Below are 21,849 nucleotides of genomic sequence, written 5' to 3'. Positions count from 1 at the left end.
TCTGTGATTAAGTTTGTTTTCTCTGTTTTGACTGATTTAGGGCGAAGACACAGATGAAAATGATAAAAAATATACTTACTCCCATTCCTCCACCCATTCCTCCTCCCATTCCTCCGGGATATCCGCCCTGTGGAGAAATAGAGGATTTAGAAAACACAAAATAGGTTTTATCTCTGTCCTGTGATTAGAGTTATTCATGAAAATCACAAATATACACTTACTCCCATTCCTCCACCCATTCCTCCACCCATTCCTCCACCCATTCCTCCTGGGTATCCTCCTCCCTGGATCCAAGCATTGAGAAAGTTCACTGTACTTAGAATATGTTCAACATTTGTTTTAAGGCAGTATTCAAAGAGTAAAACTACAAAAACCACCTACCCCTGGTGGAACACAGCCTCCTGGATATCCTCCCTGGAAAAAAAACAAACAATTGAGCTTTTTCTGGCTAATGATCATCATATAAGACATGAAGGAAATCATTTAATAGATTAATTTACTCACTCCCATTCCACCTCCCATTCCTCCTCCCATTCCTCCACCCTAAAAACACAAAAGAGTTACGTAAACAGACAAGTTAAAGCATATAGTGCAGAAAAAAAGCTCTGTTTACTTTTCCTTCCATGATTTACTCAAATGCAGCACTGGTTTAACACTTACTTAACTTGCAACACAGTGCTATAATATTTAAAAACACCCTAATTTTTTGTGATATGTCACAGTAAAGGAAGGAAAAACATGATAGCAACAAAGAAAAGGAAATAATGAGAATATCAGGACATATGAATGAAATCAAATACAAATCTGTACAAAAGTGGCATCAATAATAAAAGGTATAATGTTGAATATTAATTAAAATATCATAATATCTCTTCCTGACAGATAAAAGTAAAGATTAAACATCCTCCCTCTTAACCAATAGAAATCCTTAGATGAATATATGAGTCTGAAAGTACCTTTACATCAGAGGTAAATGAACTACAGCAAAACAATCCAAGCAAGAATTCTAATTTGGTGAACTAAAAATATATAGAAAAAGAATAAAACCTAATTTACACACTTATGAGAAAGAAAAAAAAAACAGACTTTAGAAACATTCTCAAAATAATCTTCATTTGGTCGCATTTTTTAGAAAGTTAAAGTTAATTTTGAGATGTTATGAAATGACAATAAAATTATATTGATTATAATGATTTTCAGTATCTGTTTTTCATTTTAGTAGAAACTGGCTTCCACAGGTGTAAAAATATAACAAAAAATTAAAAGTCACATGTCAGAGAAAAATGCTAATTAGAGTTAATTTGAAGTATTCCAGTTTAGTTAATAGGTTTGTTCCTTGTATAGCCTAAAGGTTGGAATGTCAGTAGTTAAATACACAAAAAAGGGGAATCATTATGAAAATGTGAAAGTAACTGAACTACAAACTACTGTAACATGTATTTAAAGTGTTAGTTCACAACTCCACAACAATGAACATCTACAAAATCCAACAACCACCCACCAAACATTATTTCTACAACCTCACACACCCTGACACAGAATCAGAAGCATGAACCAGCGGCTGTTTGTTCTGTTTCCAGTCTCACCCCTATGACGTTAATGGTCTGGATGGAAACGTCTCCTGCGATCTGCATGGCACGAACACATTCCATCGGAATACGATGAGGGAACGTGTAGAAGTCATTCCCATTGACTCGGACCTGTCGGAATAAACGGGTTAAAGTTAGGAGTTAAACTGTTTATTCTGTTAATGTGGAGAAAAAGTCAATGAGGAGAAGCGACATGAAAATACATTTCATCCAAAAGTAGTGGTAGCACTTTACATACTGGTAATAGCTGAATTGTAATTTTGAAAACAACAAACAGGCGATAATATAATATAATACCTTTTATATTTTATACTGTATGTTTATTTGTTATTTATGAAATTTATTCTTACTATAAAGCGTTCTTTTGTTTTCTACTTTTATTGCTTGGCACAATGCCATCCAGCTCAGCTTGTGCTAGCTTCTTTGCAGCTAATGCTAGATTTATGGTAATATTAAACAAATAACAGAAGTCTTTCTGTGTTAAATATGAAATAACAGTGCTGCCTTTTGTTTCAGAATAATATTATATCATAAAATTAAGATCATATGTGTAATGTAATCTTGCGATGAAGCGTTTATTTCTATCTCTAGGGACCATGCTATCATGCTGGCCCTAGCATCTTAACAGCTAATGCTCGTTTACAGAAATATTACACAGAGTACCAGTATTTCCAAGGAACAAGTCACAAATTAAATATATAATTTGTACAGTTTTAACTTAAAGTACTACCTGTTGTTTCAAGGTAATAGTGTGTTAAAAATGAGGTAAGATATTTATTCTAATCTTGCAAAAATAAGTTAATTATTTAATTGCTATGTACCATGCTAATCAGTTAGCCCTAGCTCTTTAGGAGCTAATGTTAACTTAAGGGTGTCTACAAGTTACATATTAAACAAATAATTCAGACAGTATTACTTTACCTTTTACATTTTATTTAAAGGTAAGATTGTAGCAACACTAAATAAAACAATTTATTTTATTTAATGTTACTGTTAGGACTGTATTGTTTATTGTACCTTTCAAGCCAGCTAGTGCTAAGCGCTAGCAGCTAATGACGGATTTTTTTTTTTTGTTTTCTTTTTTTACTTTTATTGCTTGGCACAGTGCCATCCAGCTCAGCTTGTGCTAGCTTCTTTGCAGCTAATGCTAGATTTATGGTCATATTAAACAAATAACAGAAGTCTTTCTGTGTTAAATATGAAATAACAGTGCTGCCTTTTGTTTCAGAATAATATTATATCATAAAATTAAGATCATATGTGTAATGTAATCTTGCGATGAAGCGTTTATTTCTATCTCGAGGGACCATGCTATCATGCTAGCCCTAGCATCTTAACAGCTAATGCTAGTTTACAGAAATATTACACAGAGTACCAGTATTTCCAAGGAACAAGTCACAAATTAAATATATAATTTGTACAGTTTTAACTCAAAGTACTACCTGTTGTTTCAAGGTAATAGTGTCATCTACAGATTAGTTTAGATATTTATTCTAATCTTTTGAAAAGAAGTTAATTAATTAATTGCTATGTACCATGCTAATCAGTTAGCCCTAGCCCCGTAGGTGCTAATGCTAACTTAAGGGGGTCTAGGTAACAAGTTACATATTACACTAGAAGCACTCGGAGAGCGCAGACCTCCGCCAAGGCTGATCAGTGGGCCCCCCCATGGGCCCCCCCACCCCCGATCACCACCAAAATTTAATCATTTCTTCCTTATCCCATTTCCAACAAACCCTGAAAATTTCATCCAAATCTGTCCATAACTTTTTGAGTTATGTTGCACACTAACGGACAGACAAACAAACAAACAAACCCTGGCAAAAACATAACCTCCTTGGCGGAGGTAACAAATAATTCAGACAGTATTACTTTTCCTTTTACATTTTATTTAACGGTGAGATTGTATCAACGCAAAATAAAACAACAATTTTATTTAATGTTACTGTTAGGACCGTATTGTTTATTGTACGCTGCATGCCAGCTAGTGCTAAGCACTGGCAGCTAATGATGAATATTAAGGTCACACAAAAAATTAATTCCAGTAGCAAGTTACATATTTAATATACAATTTATACAGTATTACCATGATGTAGTACATTTTGTTTCAAGATAATAATGACGTATAAAATACTAAAATGTCACACTGAATCTAAGGGGAATATAAAATAATAGCTTTGCTTTGTTACCAGTTTGTTTTTGTCTCCTGTTTGCATTTACCCAATACAGGGCTATCGCTTAATTATAACATTGGTAATTACATAGTTTCACTTAATACTTGTAGAGGGTTTGTTTGAGGATTTTTCCCATTAGTAAGTATTTTCCCTGTTGAACCGAGAAGTAAAACGTGTAAATACAGCTGTATTTGTAAGAAAACTAAACCATGAGTGTAATGATTATTTCCTTCCTTTAAAGGCAACTGGAGTCAATTATACAGTTTATAAAGAATCAGTTGCCGTGAACATTGACACAGTGCTTGTATGAAGTATTATACTGATATGAATACATGAAGATTGCTCCGTCTACAGCGGGTATCATTCATTTATTCATTCATTCATTCTAGGTGTTTCTCTGTGTTTTCATGTCACTGTCATTGGTCCATTCAGTCATTATATCTGTTATGAAACTATCCCCTGTGTTATTTTCTTTGTAACATACAGTTCTACATGTGGTCTGACCTGGTATCCCTGTGACGTGACCATGATGACCATCTCGAAGGCCTGGCCCTTACTGAAGGGCATGCTTCGAATCTTGTCCTCTGACCCCCATTCTCCATTCTGACAGGAGTTGAAGACCACCTTGTCCCATCCGTCGAAGCGAGGGTTGAAATGGAGGGCGATGTCGCTGGACTCAGACTCTCCACAGAGCAGATTTATGTAAAACCTGAAGGAAATCAACAGGTGAAGCTCAGACGCCAAAGACTGGTGAGTTAGTTCAATGTGGATAAGAACAAAAGCAAACAGCGGAGGTGAAGAAACAGCCCTGAACCACAAAATGACAGATGTACAATACACTGTGGTATGTGTGGTGTTTACTCTGTTCAGCTAATGGTCTGTAAAAGTCCTCAGATACGAGTATTTTGAAAAGGCGAGGAACTGATGATAAAAGTGGTGTGTTAAAGGTAGGTTTTAGAAACGAACTCCACCCAGTTTAAGATTACTAAAGGTGTATCCTCAGTCTTCAAACACCGGTGAAAGAACGTGGGCTGAGATTTTAAAGACTCCAAACACCCTCCCTCTTCCCCCACTTTGTCCAGATCTGTTTAATCTCACCTGGTGATGTCCTCAGGAACTGACCCCTGGATGTAGATGGACACCCCATCCCTCAGACCTCCATAAATGGGCCCAAAATAAGGAATTCTCTGTACAATACATAAACAATACATGATTATACTGTTTAAAGTAGTGACACATCTGCATAATCGCAGAAAAAAATTATTAGACCCTTGTTTTCTTCAATTTCTTGTTCATTTTAATGCCTGGTACAACTAAAGGTACATTTGTTTGGACATATATAATGATAACAACAAAAATAGTTCATAGTAGTTTAATTTCAGAAGCAATAGCTATCCATTTAACATGGTTTTCTTGATAATAACCAAAATCACTTCAGTTCTTACGTCAATATCTATGACCTTGTACTGACAAAAACAGTGTTTTTATTCATTCCATGTTTTCTTTTCTGTCTGTTTTTAGTCACATGATACACACGGGTTAGTACTCGATTGCATAACCATTATTTCTGATTACTTTTGATGGTCTAATAATTTTTTCCGTGACTGTATATCAAATCAATTCAAGTTTTGAATCAGTAGGACCTTTAATAATACTCTATTGAAAAGGAGTTGGAATTCACATGAGTAGAACATGAGAAAATAATCCTAAATAAAACAAAACAAAACACCTATTTTAATATGACCAGTTTTTCTCAGTTACATCAACAATAACATGAAAAATATTTAATCCAAAAAAATTATGGAGTGCTATGGTGGGTCAAAACGTGCACAAAGTAATAGTGGGAAAATGTAAAGGTAAGTTTAATGTAGCCTAATTTACATGTCACATGACCAGTGTCACATGACATTCAGTTTCAGTCAAAAAATGTTTTTCTATTGTACTGTCAGGCCCAAATGAAGAATCCACGGAGTTAATGAATACGTGCTGATTTCTTTACTGTCAAACATTACATAATTATTTAATTCCTCATTATATCTACATCATTTTAAATATTGTTGAGTACATATTGTACAAATTGCTGTTCTAATTATGTCTTTATTGAGTGTTTTAATATGTATATTAGATAGATAGATAGATAGATAGATAGATAGATAGATAGATAGATAGATAGATAGATAGATAGATAGATAGATAGATAGATAGATAGATAGATAGATAGATAGATAGATAGATAGATAGATAGATAGATAGATAGATAGATTTAAATATATACAACAAATACGCACATCAAAACACTTCATTAAAACATAATTAGAACAGTAATTTGCACTGTAAGATAAAATAAATATACATAAACAGAGATGCAAATATAGAGGCAGAGACAGGCTAAAATGCCTAGAAATGACTAAAAATAAGACGTTGTAACATGGAAAATAGTTTATTTCTATAATCTCATAAAGTTTTGTTATGCAGATTTACAGTTGTTTTTCATAATGAGTACAAGTATAAAAATTCAAGCCTTTTTTTTTTTACGATAACACTGTGTATGAAGCATTGTTACATATAATTATAGGAATTAATGGCCAGATATTGAAAGTTCTTCCTGAACTTAAAAAAAAAACACATTTTCTGACACTTTTATTGTAAAAATAACATAAATAAATCTCTGCATCCTGTTATAAATGTAGTCATTAAAAGGTTAAGTAGAGCGTCCGAATATGTCTACCACCACATTTTGTCTTATTATGTCCCATTAACAGGTTATTCAACTCTAACCCCTCTCTCTATGTTTCCCTCTAAACCCCCATCCGAGGACCCTCCAGCCCCTGACCCCTGACCCCTGTGGTGCAGATACTCACAGGGCTGTAGATGGGCTGGTATCCTGGAGGAGCCACAAACGTCATGGCAGCAGGAGGTGAGACGGAGCGGCGTATGGGAACAGAAACAGGAGGGCAGACAGGAAGCGATTGTTCCCTGAGGCCTGGTTTTATCCAGGTGATGAGGGAGGGGCCTGGCGGACCACAGCACCAGCCTCCTGCACTGTTTACTTTGGCGGAGCTCGATGCAAATTAACCTCTGACCCAGCAGAGGAGTGGCACTGTATGACAAAGAACACAAAACCAACACGACTGCAGCCGGTGGAAGCCTTAATATTAGCTCTAATAATGGAGGAGATAACGGCTGCATGAAACTAGCCCAGGGTTTCACATGTCTGTCATCTGGACAAAAGTATGTGGACATGTTGAATTCAGGTGTTTGTTTTCTAACAGGAGTCTGGGATACAAAAAAATAATGACAAATATCATAATATAGCTTTATATTGGGGTAAAACTTCAAGGAAATATTGATGTTTATATATTAAATCAGCACGAACAGGACATTTTTCAAACTGTAGACATGATGTGTCCCAATATTTTTGTCCATTTAGTTTATAAACATCTATATTTCCTTAAAGTTTAATGGGATATTTTTTCCTCCTAAGTGAGATGTGAAGAAAATTGTGGTAGAAAATTATTATTTACTGTCAGTGCATGAAAAATAGTTTAGAAATTTAGAGGTAGAACATTTAAAATCATACTCATAGATTTAAAAACAGAAAAAAAAAAAAAAAAATCGCTGAGGCATTTTGGAAACAAAAATAACAATTCAAACAAAACTAACCCCATGCAATATTTATCACAGTATAAAACTATATTATGACATTTGTCATTATTGTTTTAGTCACCATAATAGAATGTTTGCTTCACCAGGAACTAATAATCATATTTGTTCGTTGCTTTACTTTTCTTTTGTTTCATGATATGGTTTGTTCCAGGTGCCAGAGTTCCAAAATGTACTTCCATCTAAAAAGTAAAACTATATTTTATTTGTATATCAATTTGATTTTTTAAAAAAAAATCAAGTACTGCTATCATAAAATATTTTTTAAAAAATTTAAAACATAGCACCTTTGTAATCAATCTTGCATGAAAACAAAAATCCACTGTAAGCAGAGTATTGATCCATGCCTATGCGGATTTATTTTATATTTTCAGGGTTTGGATGGTTTGTGGAATTGAAGTGTTGGGGCCCAAAGTGAGATTTTTTTTTCTTGGGGCCTCAAATCTCTGGTGGCACCACTGTATATAAGTACCAGATGAAAGTCAATATCTTTAGATGCTGGAAATTTACGACATGGGTGGTTTAGAGCAGTAAAGAGAACCAATTTTGCATTTTTCTGACTCTTTTTCCTAATCCTAACCAAGTTGTGTTTACGCATGAACCAAATCATGACACATCGAAAACCTTATGTATAGAAATGTGACACAAAACATTAATATCTGAGCAGCTTTGAGTGGAAATATGTAATTAATATTATATTTCTTACTGGTAACTGACATTATTTCATCTTAATTATCATTTACTTTCCTTTTCCACTTTTTTTTTTGTTGCTTTTTTTCATATATGATAGAGCAAAAATAGTAAAAAACGAACAAAAAAAAAAACACATTACTGATGTTGTATTGGAACTCCATGTCTCTGTAGTTCTATATGTAGATTCTATGCTTATCATGGAAGTTTTAATGAGTAAATGTGTTCGCCAATATGCAATTTTAAATGTTGTAGTGAACGAAACTGAAATACGAGTGAATATTCCTTTAACCAACTTTGATTTTTTTTTTTTTCTCCAAAGGTGAACATGAAGACACGATCTCAGCGCAGATTATAACGTCATTATTCAGACGGGTGTGTGTATGATTCATAAAATATCCAGTCGATCCATCCTCCCAAAGGCAAACACCAACACAAGGAACCCTTATCTGTCCCTCAGGTAACTGTATATAATCTGTGAGTATGTATAGAACAAAGGAACAACATAGACATAGGGGAGTTTCCTCTGATATTTGATTTAGATAAAGACAGAGGGAACGTTTCACTTAAAGGCTAAAAGAAGGTGCCTGGTTTCAGTTTATAACCTGTTCAACATAGTCACACTTTACAAAGTCTGAACGTTGAACAAGACCTGTAACAATCTGAGGGTTTAGCGACTGAAATGTAAAGGTGAATGAGAGTAATCAGTTACAGACGCTTTATAAGAGCTAGTTTGGGTCTTTTTTTTTTTGAACCTTGAACACTAATACTTGCAGAATTTTTTGTGAGAAGGATATTTTGCTTTTCATCAGCCTTCCAACAAAAAGTATATGTATAAAAAAAGAAATAAATGCAACTCAATTTCATTATACAGGGTGGGGAAGCAAAATTTACAATATTTTGAGGCAGGGATTGAAAGACAGTGTATGACCAATTAGTTTATTGAAAGTCATGAGAACTTATTTGCCACAAGAAAATGTACATAATAGAAAATGTTTTTATTCTATGTGTCCTCCTTCTTTCTCAATAATTGCCTTCACACGCTTCCTGAAACTTGCGCAAGTGTTCCTCAAATATTCGGGTGACAACTTCTCCCATTCTTTCTATCTTTAAGAAAGTCGACATTGCTGTGTGATGTTCTATCGGTAGCATGTTCTAAAACGCCCCAAATAGCAGAATCCAGAGGGTTTAGATCTGGGCTAGAAGGCGGCCATAAACATGATTCCCAAAAATTGCTAAAGTTGGATTTGTTGCTGTTGTCAACAAGTGTTTTGGTGTTCTTGTGTAAGATTTTAACTTCAAATCATATTTTACTGCATTTCTAATGGCCTTGCTGTCTACCTCAAGCTCAATTGCAATTTTTCTCTTGGATTTGGTTGGATCCTTTAGGATTTTGGATTTGAGAGCTTTAATAAAAGCTTTGGTACGTTTGTTGTTGCTTCCTCCACTTCCAGACTTTCTCGTAATAGTTTTGCTCATAGTCATTCTCTTCTTTCCATTATAAACAGTCTTTATGGACACTCCAACTATTTTTGAAATCTCCTTTGGTGTGACGAGTGCATTCAGCAAATCACACACTCTTTGACGTTTGCTTTCCTGATTACTCATATGGGCAAAAGTTTCTGAAAAGGTATGGATAATAGTGTTAGCTATGATTATGACATCAATATATGTTTGGTTTCAAAACAATTGACGTAGTGCCTGCTGAGAAAAAACAACTAAATGTTCATTGTAAATTTTGCTTCCCCACCCTGTATGCATAAAAAAATAAATAAATGCAACTCAATTTCATTATAAATGTAGATCGGCACAATATAGACGTGTATGGGATGTGGATGCAAATTAATCTCTACAAAAAGAACATAAGGATAAAGTATGTTTTTTGGTTTTATGTAAATATATATAGCACATTTAATAACTGACTTAAATGTGTGCATCTTTAAACTAATGTTACATTTAAAATTCTAACACTCAAAGACCTAAACAGCCCCAGTGACCAAAAACATCGACTGATCTAAACCGTTTAATACCTGTTGATCCACTAATCCTATCAATCCATGTAAATAATTGGTGTAAAATACAGTTTGTCATCTTTTCATGGTCATCAGATATGACCCATTTGGACGTTCAGAGGCTCCGTAGTGAACATGGAAACACCGTCATCTTCAACAACATTGATTCACCGGTAAAATCCATGGAGTTGGATCAATGACAGTGGATGGAGACGCTTGTTTTTATGTTCTGATAATGATACATTTTTCTGAAAAACTCACTTTTATTTCAGTTTTCTCTGTTTTGATACAATAACCTTTAAATTGAACCTGAAACTTTATGAACATCTACACGATCAGTGAATTAAATATGAGAACACCTGATTGTCACTGAAAAATGCAGAGAATAAAACGATAAATGGTGGTAAATCATTTAGGAAAAGTTAAATGTAGAGAAAAAAAATCATTTGGAAGTTGCCACAAAAGTAGCTCTAAAATTTTAAGGGTTAAAATACATGTAGTCTATGAAGGATGACATTATGACACGTGGTTGTTTTTCATCAACTTTGGTTGGAAATTTGCTCCATGGATTTAATTCAACACAATGTGATGAGATATAATGCACATGTAGTGAGAAATTCATTATGATACATGTAATAGGAGGTTTGTAAGCAGAAGGAAAATCATAAATTAAGTCAAAATTGACATGATCTGTAAATTAAATACAGGAAAATACCTGAAAAATCCAAAATGCAGAAAATAATATTATAATAAATGGTTATAAATCATTTATTGAAGGTTATGGAAAAATACTTGTAGGTCTTTAACCCTATAAAGCCATTTGTATCATATCTGCTACACCAGGTTCTGAGACCTTTATCTTATCAACAAGATCAATACTTTCCTTAAAAACCTGTTGTATATGACCCAATGCATGGTGGATTATCATCATCCAACTACAGAAAGTGGAAGGGGCTTTTTTCTTTTTTGCCCTTTTCAATATGTCTGCTATCGTTAAAATCATCCAACACACATTTTGTAGGGAAAGCCTTCGGTAATTTTCAAAAAGCTATATTGTTATTCGGTTGAAAATGTAAAAATATTGAAAAAATATTGAAATTATGTTGCCATTCAAGGTAAATAAAAAGGCTGAAAAAAGTTTTATTACAAAAAAAAACAAACCTTGAAATGTTCTATATTTTCAAAATGTTATTGGTAAAATTTATTTTTGTATCTAAAGTTAATGTTGTGAGCAAAAATGCCCAATGTATTAAATGTGATACTAAACATGTATCATTAAAAAATGATATGGTAAAATTTTTTATTTGGATTATGTTAAAAGGGCTAATAAACATTTCAATTCCAAAAACGAAAATTAAAAAAAAACTTGTAGTTAGTTTTTAATGGGTGACGTTTTACAGGGTTAAAGGTTAAGACAAAACACAACACAGACGGCGTCGGCGCCAAACGGAGTCTACACATAAATGAGGACTCGTGTTGCAGATGTCCTTAAAATAATCTGTTTATTCTGTATTGAAACACAGGGTTCAGTCAGACGACACCCGGGCAGGTGGAAAGTCTCCATCCAGCTCCACGGCGGCAAACGCACAACTGGAGTCGTCAGCGAACAACGACACACTGCTACGCCTCAGTGAGTCTTAACAGGAAGTAAAGGGATGGAGACGTCGTGGATTTTAACGCGTGTAAAAGATTTACTGTGGTGACGGAGGCATGATGAGACAGAACTGCCTGAGATCAACAAATCACACATGACTTTCTGTTTGAGAAAAATAACCGATATGCTGGATTCCTAAAAATATCTATCGTAAAAACTAGCTAGCAAAAACAAAAGCTCATTTGCTCCGACGTCAAACTGGGCGTTTCATTTAGGATTTCACAAACAGGTCACATGATGCGTTCACGTCCAACAACGTGGCATGGATAGTCTAAAGCCCTAAAGAAAAATAAATATATGTATCTATGATTTATGTAAAATAAGTCTTTTCATCAAAAGGCGTCTTAGCAGCCTAGTCCTTACTCTGTTATACACTTGACTCTTTAGGCCAAAATGTACACGTTTAATACATTCAATACTTATTTTAATGCACGGACTATTTGTGCATAAAGTGTCATAAAACAGACTGTTGGCCACAAATACAGACGGGCTAAAACGGTCGTCTTCAGAAGATTTAATCTGCATATAAATAAATAACCTTGGCATCCTCCTATGCTGTATGTGCAGGTCTTCACTATCTTCTATGACACCAGTGGAGATAGGGAGTACATACATCCAGGGACGCACCGTAAGACTTCAGAGTGCAACGTGGGTTCATCTCTACAGCAGATTAACACTGGTGTATATCATGTTTCGCAGATGATACTCTTGTCTATGTTACCTGGGAAGGTCGGCCCTGTGAGAGTTTCCGTATACGCTTGTTTTGAAAATAGTTTCTAGTCTTAAAGAGAGGAAGAAAAGGAGTGAGAGGGGGGTCTAAAACATTCACTGCTCCCTATGTTCTGCTCTCAAACACACTGTAAAAGAAAACACCAGAAATTGGAAATTAAATATCGAATGGCAGCAGCCACATACAAAACCGTACAATATAAATAAAACCTATCCACTCGATCTCAAACAAAAGCTAAAAATCTAATCTATGTGTTTGCAAAGCAGTGACGTTGCTATAGGCACTAGAACGTTTACAGCAGCAGCGACTGAAAGAGCCTGTTGTGTACAGACGCAACTGATATGCAAGGCAGTCTATGTATATTCTACATAAAAGGCCATGTAGTGTATTCATGTGGAATTAAAAGGCCCCTGTGTCTTTTCATGCCTCTTCCGCTTTTTTCCTCAAACCTATTCCGTCGACGTTCTGCTGCAGGTGGAACTTTAGTGCAGTCAAAGTGTGCATAGCTTCAACAGAGGAGAGAAATGTGCAGGACAAAAGTTAAGACACACACATGTTTGAGCTGTACATTTCTAATCTTCCCTCTCTCTCTCTCTCCTCCTTTCCTCCTCCTCTCAGTCGTATGTCTTCGTGGTGTGGGAGGGAGGTTATCCGAGCTGATCCTCATACTGCTTCCTGAAGCAGTCACCGGCCGGGAAGAAGTCCCAGCATCGCTCCTGGTACATCTTCCACACATACGACTCCTGGAAGACAGAGGACCACAGTCAGTCTTCAGTTTAGTTTAGTTTATTTCGAATATGCAACAAAACACAATACACGGCACAATAACACACACAATACCATCTACACAAAGAACCATAGACAGATAGATAGATAGGCTAAAATGCAGAGAAATTACTAAAAAGATAGCTAGATAGATAGATAGATAGATATTGTTTGATTATTGAGTCACCACTTGTCGGAGCAAAACACATAATATTAATATGACATGTGAATTGATTTTCAAAATAAAACAGAAGAATGTTCTCCGAATGAGTTAAGAGATGTTGAACGAGGGTTAGGGTTAGTAAAAGACAGACAGTGGAAACAATATAATAAACGATGTAAAAAATGAAAAAACAAATTCACATAAACTATGTATCAAAGACAAACAAGTTGAAAACATGCATTTAACTCAACATTACTTTGATAATGAAAGAAAATTATACAAATTTAGTAATTCATGATGTCATTTTGTAAATCTGAGCCCGAGAACATATAATATGAATTTAGATTTTGGTCCTGAAAACACTGTTCTAGAATGATATATCTCTTCCAAATAGAGTTACTGAAGTCACTGAAATGTCTTTTATTCATAGATGCATCCACTCATCTTGATAAAACTGTCTACATTATATTGATTATATTTTCTCAGATATTTCAGCTATCGCTGGACTTACCAGTCTTGTTTCCAATGTCATGCAGGTGAATTATTACATTTATGACAAAATTAAATACTTAAAATGATTCATTATTTACCTTAAAATAACCTAAACATTCACTGACCTGTCCTGTATGTTCTGTTTCGTCTTTATTGATGAGATACATTAGGAAGAACCTGAAAGAGAAAAGGGAATTATAGGAAAAATACTAAGAAAAATCACACAAAATAAGAACAGGACGACATTAATTTCCAAATGGATAACTGCATTCTGATACTATTCTGAGTACGACCTGAGACGTGTAATGATTAAGGAAAAATAAACTGTCCACAATATAAATATTATCTCTAAAACTCCCAGACATACATGTATTTTTTTCTGATGTACAGTGTCAGACTACGTACATGTAGTTGGCTAAGTTGTGTTCTTCCAAGGTGTGCGTCTCGAAGCCATGCGGCGTCGTGTCAAAGTAGTCACTTCCTATTCCACAGATGAAACACTTCGTCTGGAGGAGAGAAATGACAGTTCACATTAAACACGTATCTGACGTTTAACTGGATGAGAAGTGAAGGTGGATTCAATTAGGACATAAATCTCTATCAGACTCATCGTCTCACCTCCATGTCCTCTCGGACCTGCTCCTGCTGGTCTCTCAGCTCTCCGAAGGCGTCAATGATCAGACCTGACAGACGGACGGACGGACAGATAGATGTGTTTTTATTTGATGAGGAGGTGGTGGTGTCTTTTATAACAACACTTTTTTGACCTGAAAGCTTTTCCCACCATTCACGCTGAAAAATGCTGCACAAATGGATGTTTACCGAACACATTAACAGTATTATGAAGCAGTTATTTGCACTGGCTTTTAATACAAGTGTGTGACTTTTATTTGTTTTATCTTCTGGTTGTGTTTTTAGATACTATGGATCCTATTACTGTGTATATGTTAGAGCTGCACAGTATATTGCATGAGCATCATCATTGCAACGTACATGTGTGCAATAGTCACATCGCAGGTCCTGTAATGTAGGAGACAAATGAACTCAATGTGCTCTCATCTAATTTCAGCCTGGGTACCTGACACACACTGTGCACAGTGATCCACCAATCATAAGCGTTCTTAATCAGTTTGCTGAAGCAGGCCACGCCCCCACACATGGAGTGAGTCGCTGGTAACAACAATGATTTGGTGCCAAAAAAAAGAAAAGCAACGTCAGTTATCTGGAATTATTTCGGCTACAATAAGGATGAAACTGAAACACGTGTTCTGTGTTGATAGTGCCTTCCCGCTGTTGCCACAACGAGAGGTAAAACACCTAATTTCTTTGACCATTTATGTCGGCACCACAAAGTTATTATATCCTCCTGAGTATTTTTTCATATCGCATACTGCAGGGTTAAAAAAAAAAAATCACAATGTCAGTTTTTTCCAATATCATGCAGCCCTAGTATTTGTTTTATCAGTTTTAGTATATCTTATCTTCTATATCCACATATTTTTATTATACTTGAATGGAGGGACTGCAACACCCAATAAATTCCTCCACAGATTCTAATTCGTACCCTGGATGATAGCCAGCAGAATGACAATGACGAAGAAGAAGAAGGTGATGTCAAAGACCACGCGGTAGAGCTCATATTCATCGCCGGCCGGGTCCTCGATTTCATCTCCAATGCCACCACCAGCACGAACGCCAACATACATGTGGAAGAGGTAACACTGCACAAAGACACAGACGGGATTAGAAAACAGAGGAATGGAGTCACGGTGAAGCTGACATCTTCTAAACCCAGATCTGTGATAGTCCTGTAGCTGTGTCCGTGTCCTCTACTCACAGTCATCATGTCGTCGCATTTCATGTCCGGTTCGTCCTCGTCTTCACTCTTGTTGTAGAACTTGCGGAAGAAGTTGAAGGCCACTACGGTGTAGAGGTACACCACTACGGCCAGCAGACCCACCGTCATCACCAGCTGTGGGAAACAGACGCAGACGTTGAGTGAAGCTCTGAGCGTGATGAAAAACTACAACACAACGGCAGAAACGCACAAACCTGTTTGCCGTTGTGGGTAACTGAAGACAGGATGGTGCGCAGGGTTTTGACTCCCATGGCGATGTCCAGAAGGTGACAGGCGAAGAAGAAGTTGTTGTAGTGTCCGAGCAGAGACATCAGCATGTACCAAACCAGGTAGAGGAAAGTCTAAAAGGTAAAAAATACAGAGCATCAGTAACATCATAACACAAACATGATCTGAACTGTACCAAAATAGGACCAATGGCCCTGTATCTCACTGGCATGTTCTATCAAGAATCAATAACTTGAATTTACGAAGTTGTCAGGTTCTGTTCTGTTAAGAGTCCTGTGGTGTTGATGCAAGAGATCGATCTCCTAATAGAAGTGGGCGGTACTTCCACTGGAGGAGAATTCAACTAATTCAGAGTCTGGTTTAGACCAGCTCTAAATGTGGAGTGTCATGTGATAACTTTTGTTATGATGTGGCGGGATACATGATGGGGGCAGCCGCGTCCGAGATGGCTGGAGGGTTGGCTTGTGGCTGAAGGGTTGCCGGTTTGATTCCCTAGACTAGCGGAGAGTTATTGGCTGATGTGCCCTTGAGAAAGGCACTTAACCCTCCCATTTGCTCCCCGGGTGCCTGACATGATGAGCCCACTGCTCCTAGCATGCAGTGTGTGTGATGCACGGGTTAAAAGCAGAAGACAAATTTCAGTGTGTGGTGCATGTTTACGTGTGTGACAAACTACTGCTGACAAAATAAAGATTCTATTCAGTTCTAAATAAAATTTGAATGATTGACTGAAGTTAAATGAAATGACTTCATACCAGTGCTCAATAGTAACTGTATTAATATCTCTAACCATTTCCATATTGTAAGCCATCCAAATGTGGACCATTACAAGTGAAGTCAAATTTGTAATATTTCTCAATTCCTCAAAAATCTAAATTTGTGAAAACAGTGAACAAACTTTGTAGACATTGTCGTGAGGAAGCTACATAAAAAATTTGAAATGAATCTGACCAGTAGTTTCAGAGAAGATTGCTGTAATCTAGGCATTGATGACCTTCAGTTTGACCCTTCAAGGTCACTCAAGGTCATGGATCAAAACGAAAGTCCATATATGACTTCCTATCAGTGCTCAATAGTAACTAGTGGTAATATTCATATCTAGAACCATTTCCATTTTATACACCATTACAATATGGATCATTATAAGTAAAGGCAAATTTTAAGTCTTTAAAAAAATCTTCCAAAATCAAAGTATCTCAAAACTGTGGACAAACTTTGTTCCAAGGAAGCCATATATAAAATTTGAAATTAATCCACCCAGTAGTTCTGATGGAACTAAAAATTGCTAACAAAGACGACAACAAACACAGCGCCTTCACAATAGCTCATGGCCTATCAGCAGGTGAGATAAATCTACTTCTATTACTCACGTTGTCTGTGAACACAACACCAAACTTCCAGATCTGGTACTTGATGTCAATAGAGGTGATCCTGCAGAGAGAGGAGGAGGTTTATTCAAAGACAGTTTACACCTATTAACAGAATAGTTCATGTTAAAGACAGTATAAGTACACACCAGGCGAACATGGAGGTATCGGGTTCAGGTTTCTTTTCATGCGTCATGGCACTGACGTCGAGAGAAGCCAAGTCCATACCGAGCAGCTCTGCAATCCTCTCTCTGCCGTAGATGTCACCATATTTATCCAGAACCTGAATATGACACAGTATGGACACATCATTTCACTGCTTACATCTGCAAAAACATGGTTGCAACAAAGCTGTGTGGAAAACTCACCTTCCTCTTGACAAACTTGTCCCAGTAGTTGTTGGGGAAAGTGCTGCAAAGAGGAAAATATAGGTAATTAATTGCAGTTTCTCACAGTGTGTTGTATGTATGCCCTAAAATGCCCTACAATCTGACCTTAATATGACAAACTACCACTAGATTCAAGCATATTTTCACAAAAACTGCCAATATAAAAGCAACTGATGAGGCATGTTAATTAGATTTGTTCTATGTACTCTGGTTTTCAGAGTTTTTAATCACATTGTATTTGTGTATTTCAGGTATTCTGTTGATGAAATAGGTTAAATAAACTCTACCGTCTTGATGTGCTTCATGGAACTAATGGTGCCCATATAGAGGTGCATTAAAAGAGTGATATTTTGCTTTTTTAAATGGAATTATGTGTTTTAAAACATCTCCCTGTGCTCTACATAAACTGTAAATGCTCTGCTTAGGTCTGAATTCTTCATTAATTCAACTCCACAGGTCCATCTTCAACCCTATTTCTGAGTAATGACATCAGAAAGGTGGTTTGGAGCGCTGGCCCTTTAAATTCAAATGAGCCACTTCAGGCCCCGCCCCCTCCAGGTTGTTGGCTGTGCTGCTCTGTCCCATTCAACCAATAACTGAACATTTTAGGTAATCGGCTCGAAGTTTGGACTTATTTCCAGTTTTTACTACAACCGCTGCTGCTGATAAACAATTACGTCGTACTCGGAGAAATGTTCATCAGAAGTCTTGACCTTATATGTGCAAATGTCGTGATGTAACTAGTTACAAAATGTAACAAATTAAGAAGGAATTAAAACAGGTTGGAGAAATCCACTTGATTTTTGCCAAAATGAATATAAAGATAGCTTTGCAGCACCTGGAGGGTTCAAATTCAAACTTTATGAACTATTAGGGTCCAAATACACAAATAAATGAAACAAAGACTAATAAAAGTGGGTTTAGATAAATATGACCCCTTTAAATGAAGCAAAAAACAAAAACAAAACTTCAATATCTACTTTTCATTTTGTAATAATTTCCACATATCTGTCTATTCTTTTGCTTTTGTATTAAATATGTTAAATTGTACACAGACTTTATGGACACCCTGTATACCTCCAGTTCATATTCTGCCTCTCCTAAAGTTCCTCGTCTTCTATCCTCCTATAAATATCACTCAGGGTGGATGCTCTCTGGGTTCTTACGGTGTGTTCAGGACTAGTCGGTCCCATTGGCCTTTAATGTCGTCGTCTTCAGGCTGCTCAGTAACATAGACACCGTCGAACTCCAGCTTTCTGGCCAGCTCCTTCTCTCGCTTGAAGATAACCAGAGGTACCTGGACGGTTCAGAGGAGAAGCAGTAGAAAGAGAAGGTTACAAACCCACAAACAGCAACAAATATGACAATTTGTGCAATAATCCTCTGTTCCTGCAATATTTATTCAACAATTATCAAACATAAATGCACTATTTTCATAGACTCATTCACAGATATATTATCTATTCATACTTGATGTCAATTTTTTTTTTTTTATTGTACTTCTAGTTCTATTCTTATTTAACTTTTTGTATAATTTTATATTCTGTTTTCTTATTTTCTTACCCACACACCCACCCTCACCTACACAGGATTGCTCCACTGTGCAATATAACTATGCAATATTCACCAGTGAAAATAGTTTTTAATCAGAGAACCATAGTTTTTTTACATTTCACACATAGTTTTTATATGCATATTTATTCTATCCTGTAAATATAGCGCCTGTTTTATTTATTACTGCTGCCTCCTGACCCACCTGCAGCGAAATTCCACTTTTGATGTAAAATCTGGAATGAAAAGTAAAGTCTTTCTTTGTCTATGTCTTATTTAATTAATTTTACAGTCGCTCTATTCTTATTCAGGGTGCTTGCTCTTAATCCAAATAAAAATTCCCGACATTTTCCAGACTTCTTCTACACTGCTATTTTTTCCCCAAGACCTTAATTTTATGTACTTTTATACTTGTGTTCCTACTTTTTTGGTTGACATTGTACCCGTTGTGTGTATTAGAAACGTTCATTTTAATAAATGTATGAATGAATGAATGAATGCATGCATAATTCGCAGTAAATTATGTTTTAGTGAGAGAAACGTTTTCAAAACATATGAAAATCAAAAAAAGTGTATGGATATCACACAAACAAATTTCACTAAAATCATTCTAGTACTGACTGGTTAGTGAAATCAGATCAGGTTTTTTTATATGCTTTCCTCATGTATTTATTTTATAAGATTATGTGCCTTTGAGCATACTCTAAAATTTGACTATGAGAGAGACTTTTTCCATACTTTATTAAGACTTACACACAAATATCCAGACTTTTCAAGGTCTGGAAAATGGTGTTTCAAAATTCAATACTTTTTAGGATTTTTAAGACCTGCACAGCACCCTGTTATTCTCTGATGTATTGTTTTTTTTCTATTATTGCACTGGAGTAGCACTAATAATTTCATATTTCATACTTTATTTTATTCTATTCTATTGTACTGTATTGTATTGAATTGAACTGTATTTTATTTTATTTTGTTTTATCTTATTTTATTTTATTCTGTTCTATTCTATTCTATTCTATTCTGTGGAGCAGATGCAGAACAAACCACACACACCTTGAGGCAGTTGTAGCCGATGATGCACAGGAAGGAGATGATGGTGTGGACGATGCCGAGGAAAGCCATAGCCGGTTCCATGTAGCCCGTACTCTCTTCTAAGAAGTAGTACAAGGGTCCTTCTTCATCCTCATCCTCCCCTCCCTCCTCTAATCCAGACCCTTCTTCTTCAGCACCAGAACCTTCAAACAGGCCAGAACCCTCAAAAAGACCAGAACCCTCGAACTCCTCCTCGCCTGGAGGAGTCTCTGACACCTGGAGAGTTTAGACAGAGTAGCAGGAGTCTAGAATTAAAAGGGTGAGAACAAACGAGTAACTCCCTATTATGTACCTGATATGCCCACTGCAGGGGTCACATACAGACCAATACCATCTCAAGTAGGGCTGGACCAGTAAAATGATAACATAATATCCTATAAATTGATTGATTGATTGCTGTATTTATTTCAAATATGAATGTCAAACAGAAGAAAATAAATAAACAAAACACTTAAACATAAGACATATTATACATACTCGAAAAGAAGTGAGAAGAAGTACAACTTATAAACTCCCACCCCTTCTCCTAATATAATTAATAACAATAATAGCCTTCCTAGTCTAACTGTATCTATGCTATATACCATAATATGACTGATACTATTAAATAATTTGGTTTCTGGCTTTATATTATTATGAACAAATATAATATGATATAATATGAACAAATAATGACAACTCCAAATTTTTCTCCATGTTTTAGTGCAAAAAAGTAACATTTACAAACTATCCTTTCCTCAAAAATGTGAATAACCTGAAAAACCTGACATTTCTTTTTTTTTTTTTTTGACACTTAGTTTTTATTAGTTATTTATCATTTTGTCATACAGAACATACCAAATAATAATTTAGGTTACAGTTATGAAATAGGAATCCTGTTACCTAATTAATTAATTTTTTTAGAGCAGCAGTTTATATAGCATTTCACAGGACTATGAGACAAACCCCATATTAATTGTATTAAAAGAAACTCATCCATTTGTCCTTATCTTGTTACGTAAAGTTCAGTTTGCAGCCTCAGCATAAATGTTAATCTCTCCATTTTGTGAATTTTATCAACAATTTTCAACCAGTCCTCCAGCATCGTTGGATCAAGTTGAAGCCATTTACGAGTGATTGTTTATTTTGCTGCAGAACCAAAGATTTTTAGAAGGTATTTATCACTTATTGTCAAATCATCAGGAAGATCTCCTAACAATAGTGACACAGTGGGTTGCTGTAATTTAAAACCCAAAATCTTCTCTATTTTTATTCCAACCTCTTTCCAAAAAGTTGTACTTTTCATACAGGACCAAAAAATGTGGGTGTGGTTTGGCTCTGTGTCCTCGCAACCCCTCCAGCATGTAGAAGCGTTTCAGTTTCTAAAACCCAACATTTAAGAAAAATAACAACTTACAGATCACAGTAGATCTACAAAGGCATAAAACAT

At 35.7% G+C, this 21,849-nt stretch overlaps 2 protein-coding genes across 2 annotated transcripts in view; both read right to left on the bottom strand.

Moving 5' to 3' along the window:
• LOC115432275 (galectin-4-like) overlaps nt 1–6,732 on the bottom strand; it is a 14,237-nt gene extending 7,505 nt beyond the window's left edge. Inside the window, exons 1-7 of the mRNA XM_030153172.1 lie at nt 6,625–6,732; nt 4,862–4,950; nt 4,268–4,472; nt 1,587–1,700; nt 505–543; nt 382–414; nt 222–284 (exon numbers count right to left, since the gene is read on the bottom strand). Coding sequence (XP_030009032.1) covers nt 222–284; nt 382–414; nt 505–543; nt 1,587–1,700; nt 4,268–4,472; nt 4,862–4,950; nt 6,625–6,669 — 588 coding nt within the window. The 5' untranslated portion in view covers nt 6,670–6,732. The remainder of the gene's footprint in view (nt 1–221; nt 285–381; nt 415–504; nt 544–1,586; nt 1,701–4,267; nt 4,473–4,861; nt 4,951–6,624) is intronic.
• Nucleotides 6,733–13,159: 6,427 nt separating this feature from the next.
• Nucleotides 13,160–21,849, bottom strand: part of ryr1b (ryanodine receptor 1b (skeletal)) — a 134,110-nt gene continuing 125,420 nt past the window's right edge. The window contains exons 100-111 of the mRNA XM_030151938.1: nt 20,382–20,636; nt 18,941–19,071; nt 17,754–17,796; nt 17,535–17,668; nt 17,389–17,449; nt 15,985–16,131; nt 15,770–15,904; nt 15,497–15,653; nt 14,551–14,615; nt 14,338–14,438; nt 14,058–14,109; nt 13,160–13,255 (exon numbers count right to left, since the gene is read on the bottom strand). Of these exons, the coding sequence (XP_030007798.1) occupies nt 13,160–13,255; nt 14,058–14,109; nt 14,338–14,438; nt 14,551–14,615; nt 15,497–15,653; nt 15,770–15,904; nt 15,985–16,131; nt 17,389–17,449; nt 17,535–17,668; nt 17,754–17,796; nt 18,941–19,071; nt 20,382–20,636 (1,377 nt within the window). The remainder of the gene's footprint in view (nt 13,256–14,057; nt 14,110–14,337; nt 14,439–14,550; nt 14,616–15,496; nt 15,654–15,769; nt 15,905–15,984; nt 16,132–17,388; nt 17,450–17,534; nt 17,669–17,753; nt 17,797–18,940; nt 19,072–20,381; nt 20,637–21,849) is intronic.

The sequence above is a fragment of the Sphaeramia orbicularis genome, chromosome 13 (genome assembly GCF_902148855.1).
Source record: "Sphaeramia orbicularis chromosome 13, fSphaOr1.1, whole genome shotgun sequence".
Lineage (NCBI taxonomy): Eukaryota > Metazoa > Chordata > Actinopteri > Kurtiformes > Apogonidae > Sphaeramia > Sphaeramia orbicularis.
Note: the sequence above shows the minus strand (reverse complement) of the source record. Positions and strands in the feature narration are given on the sequence as shown.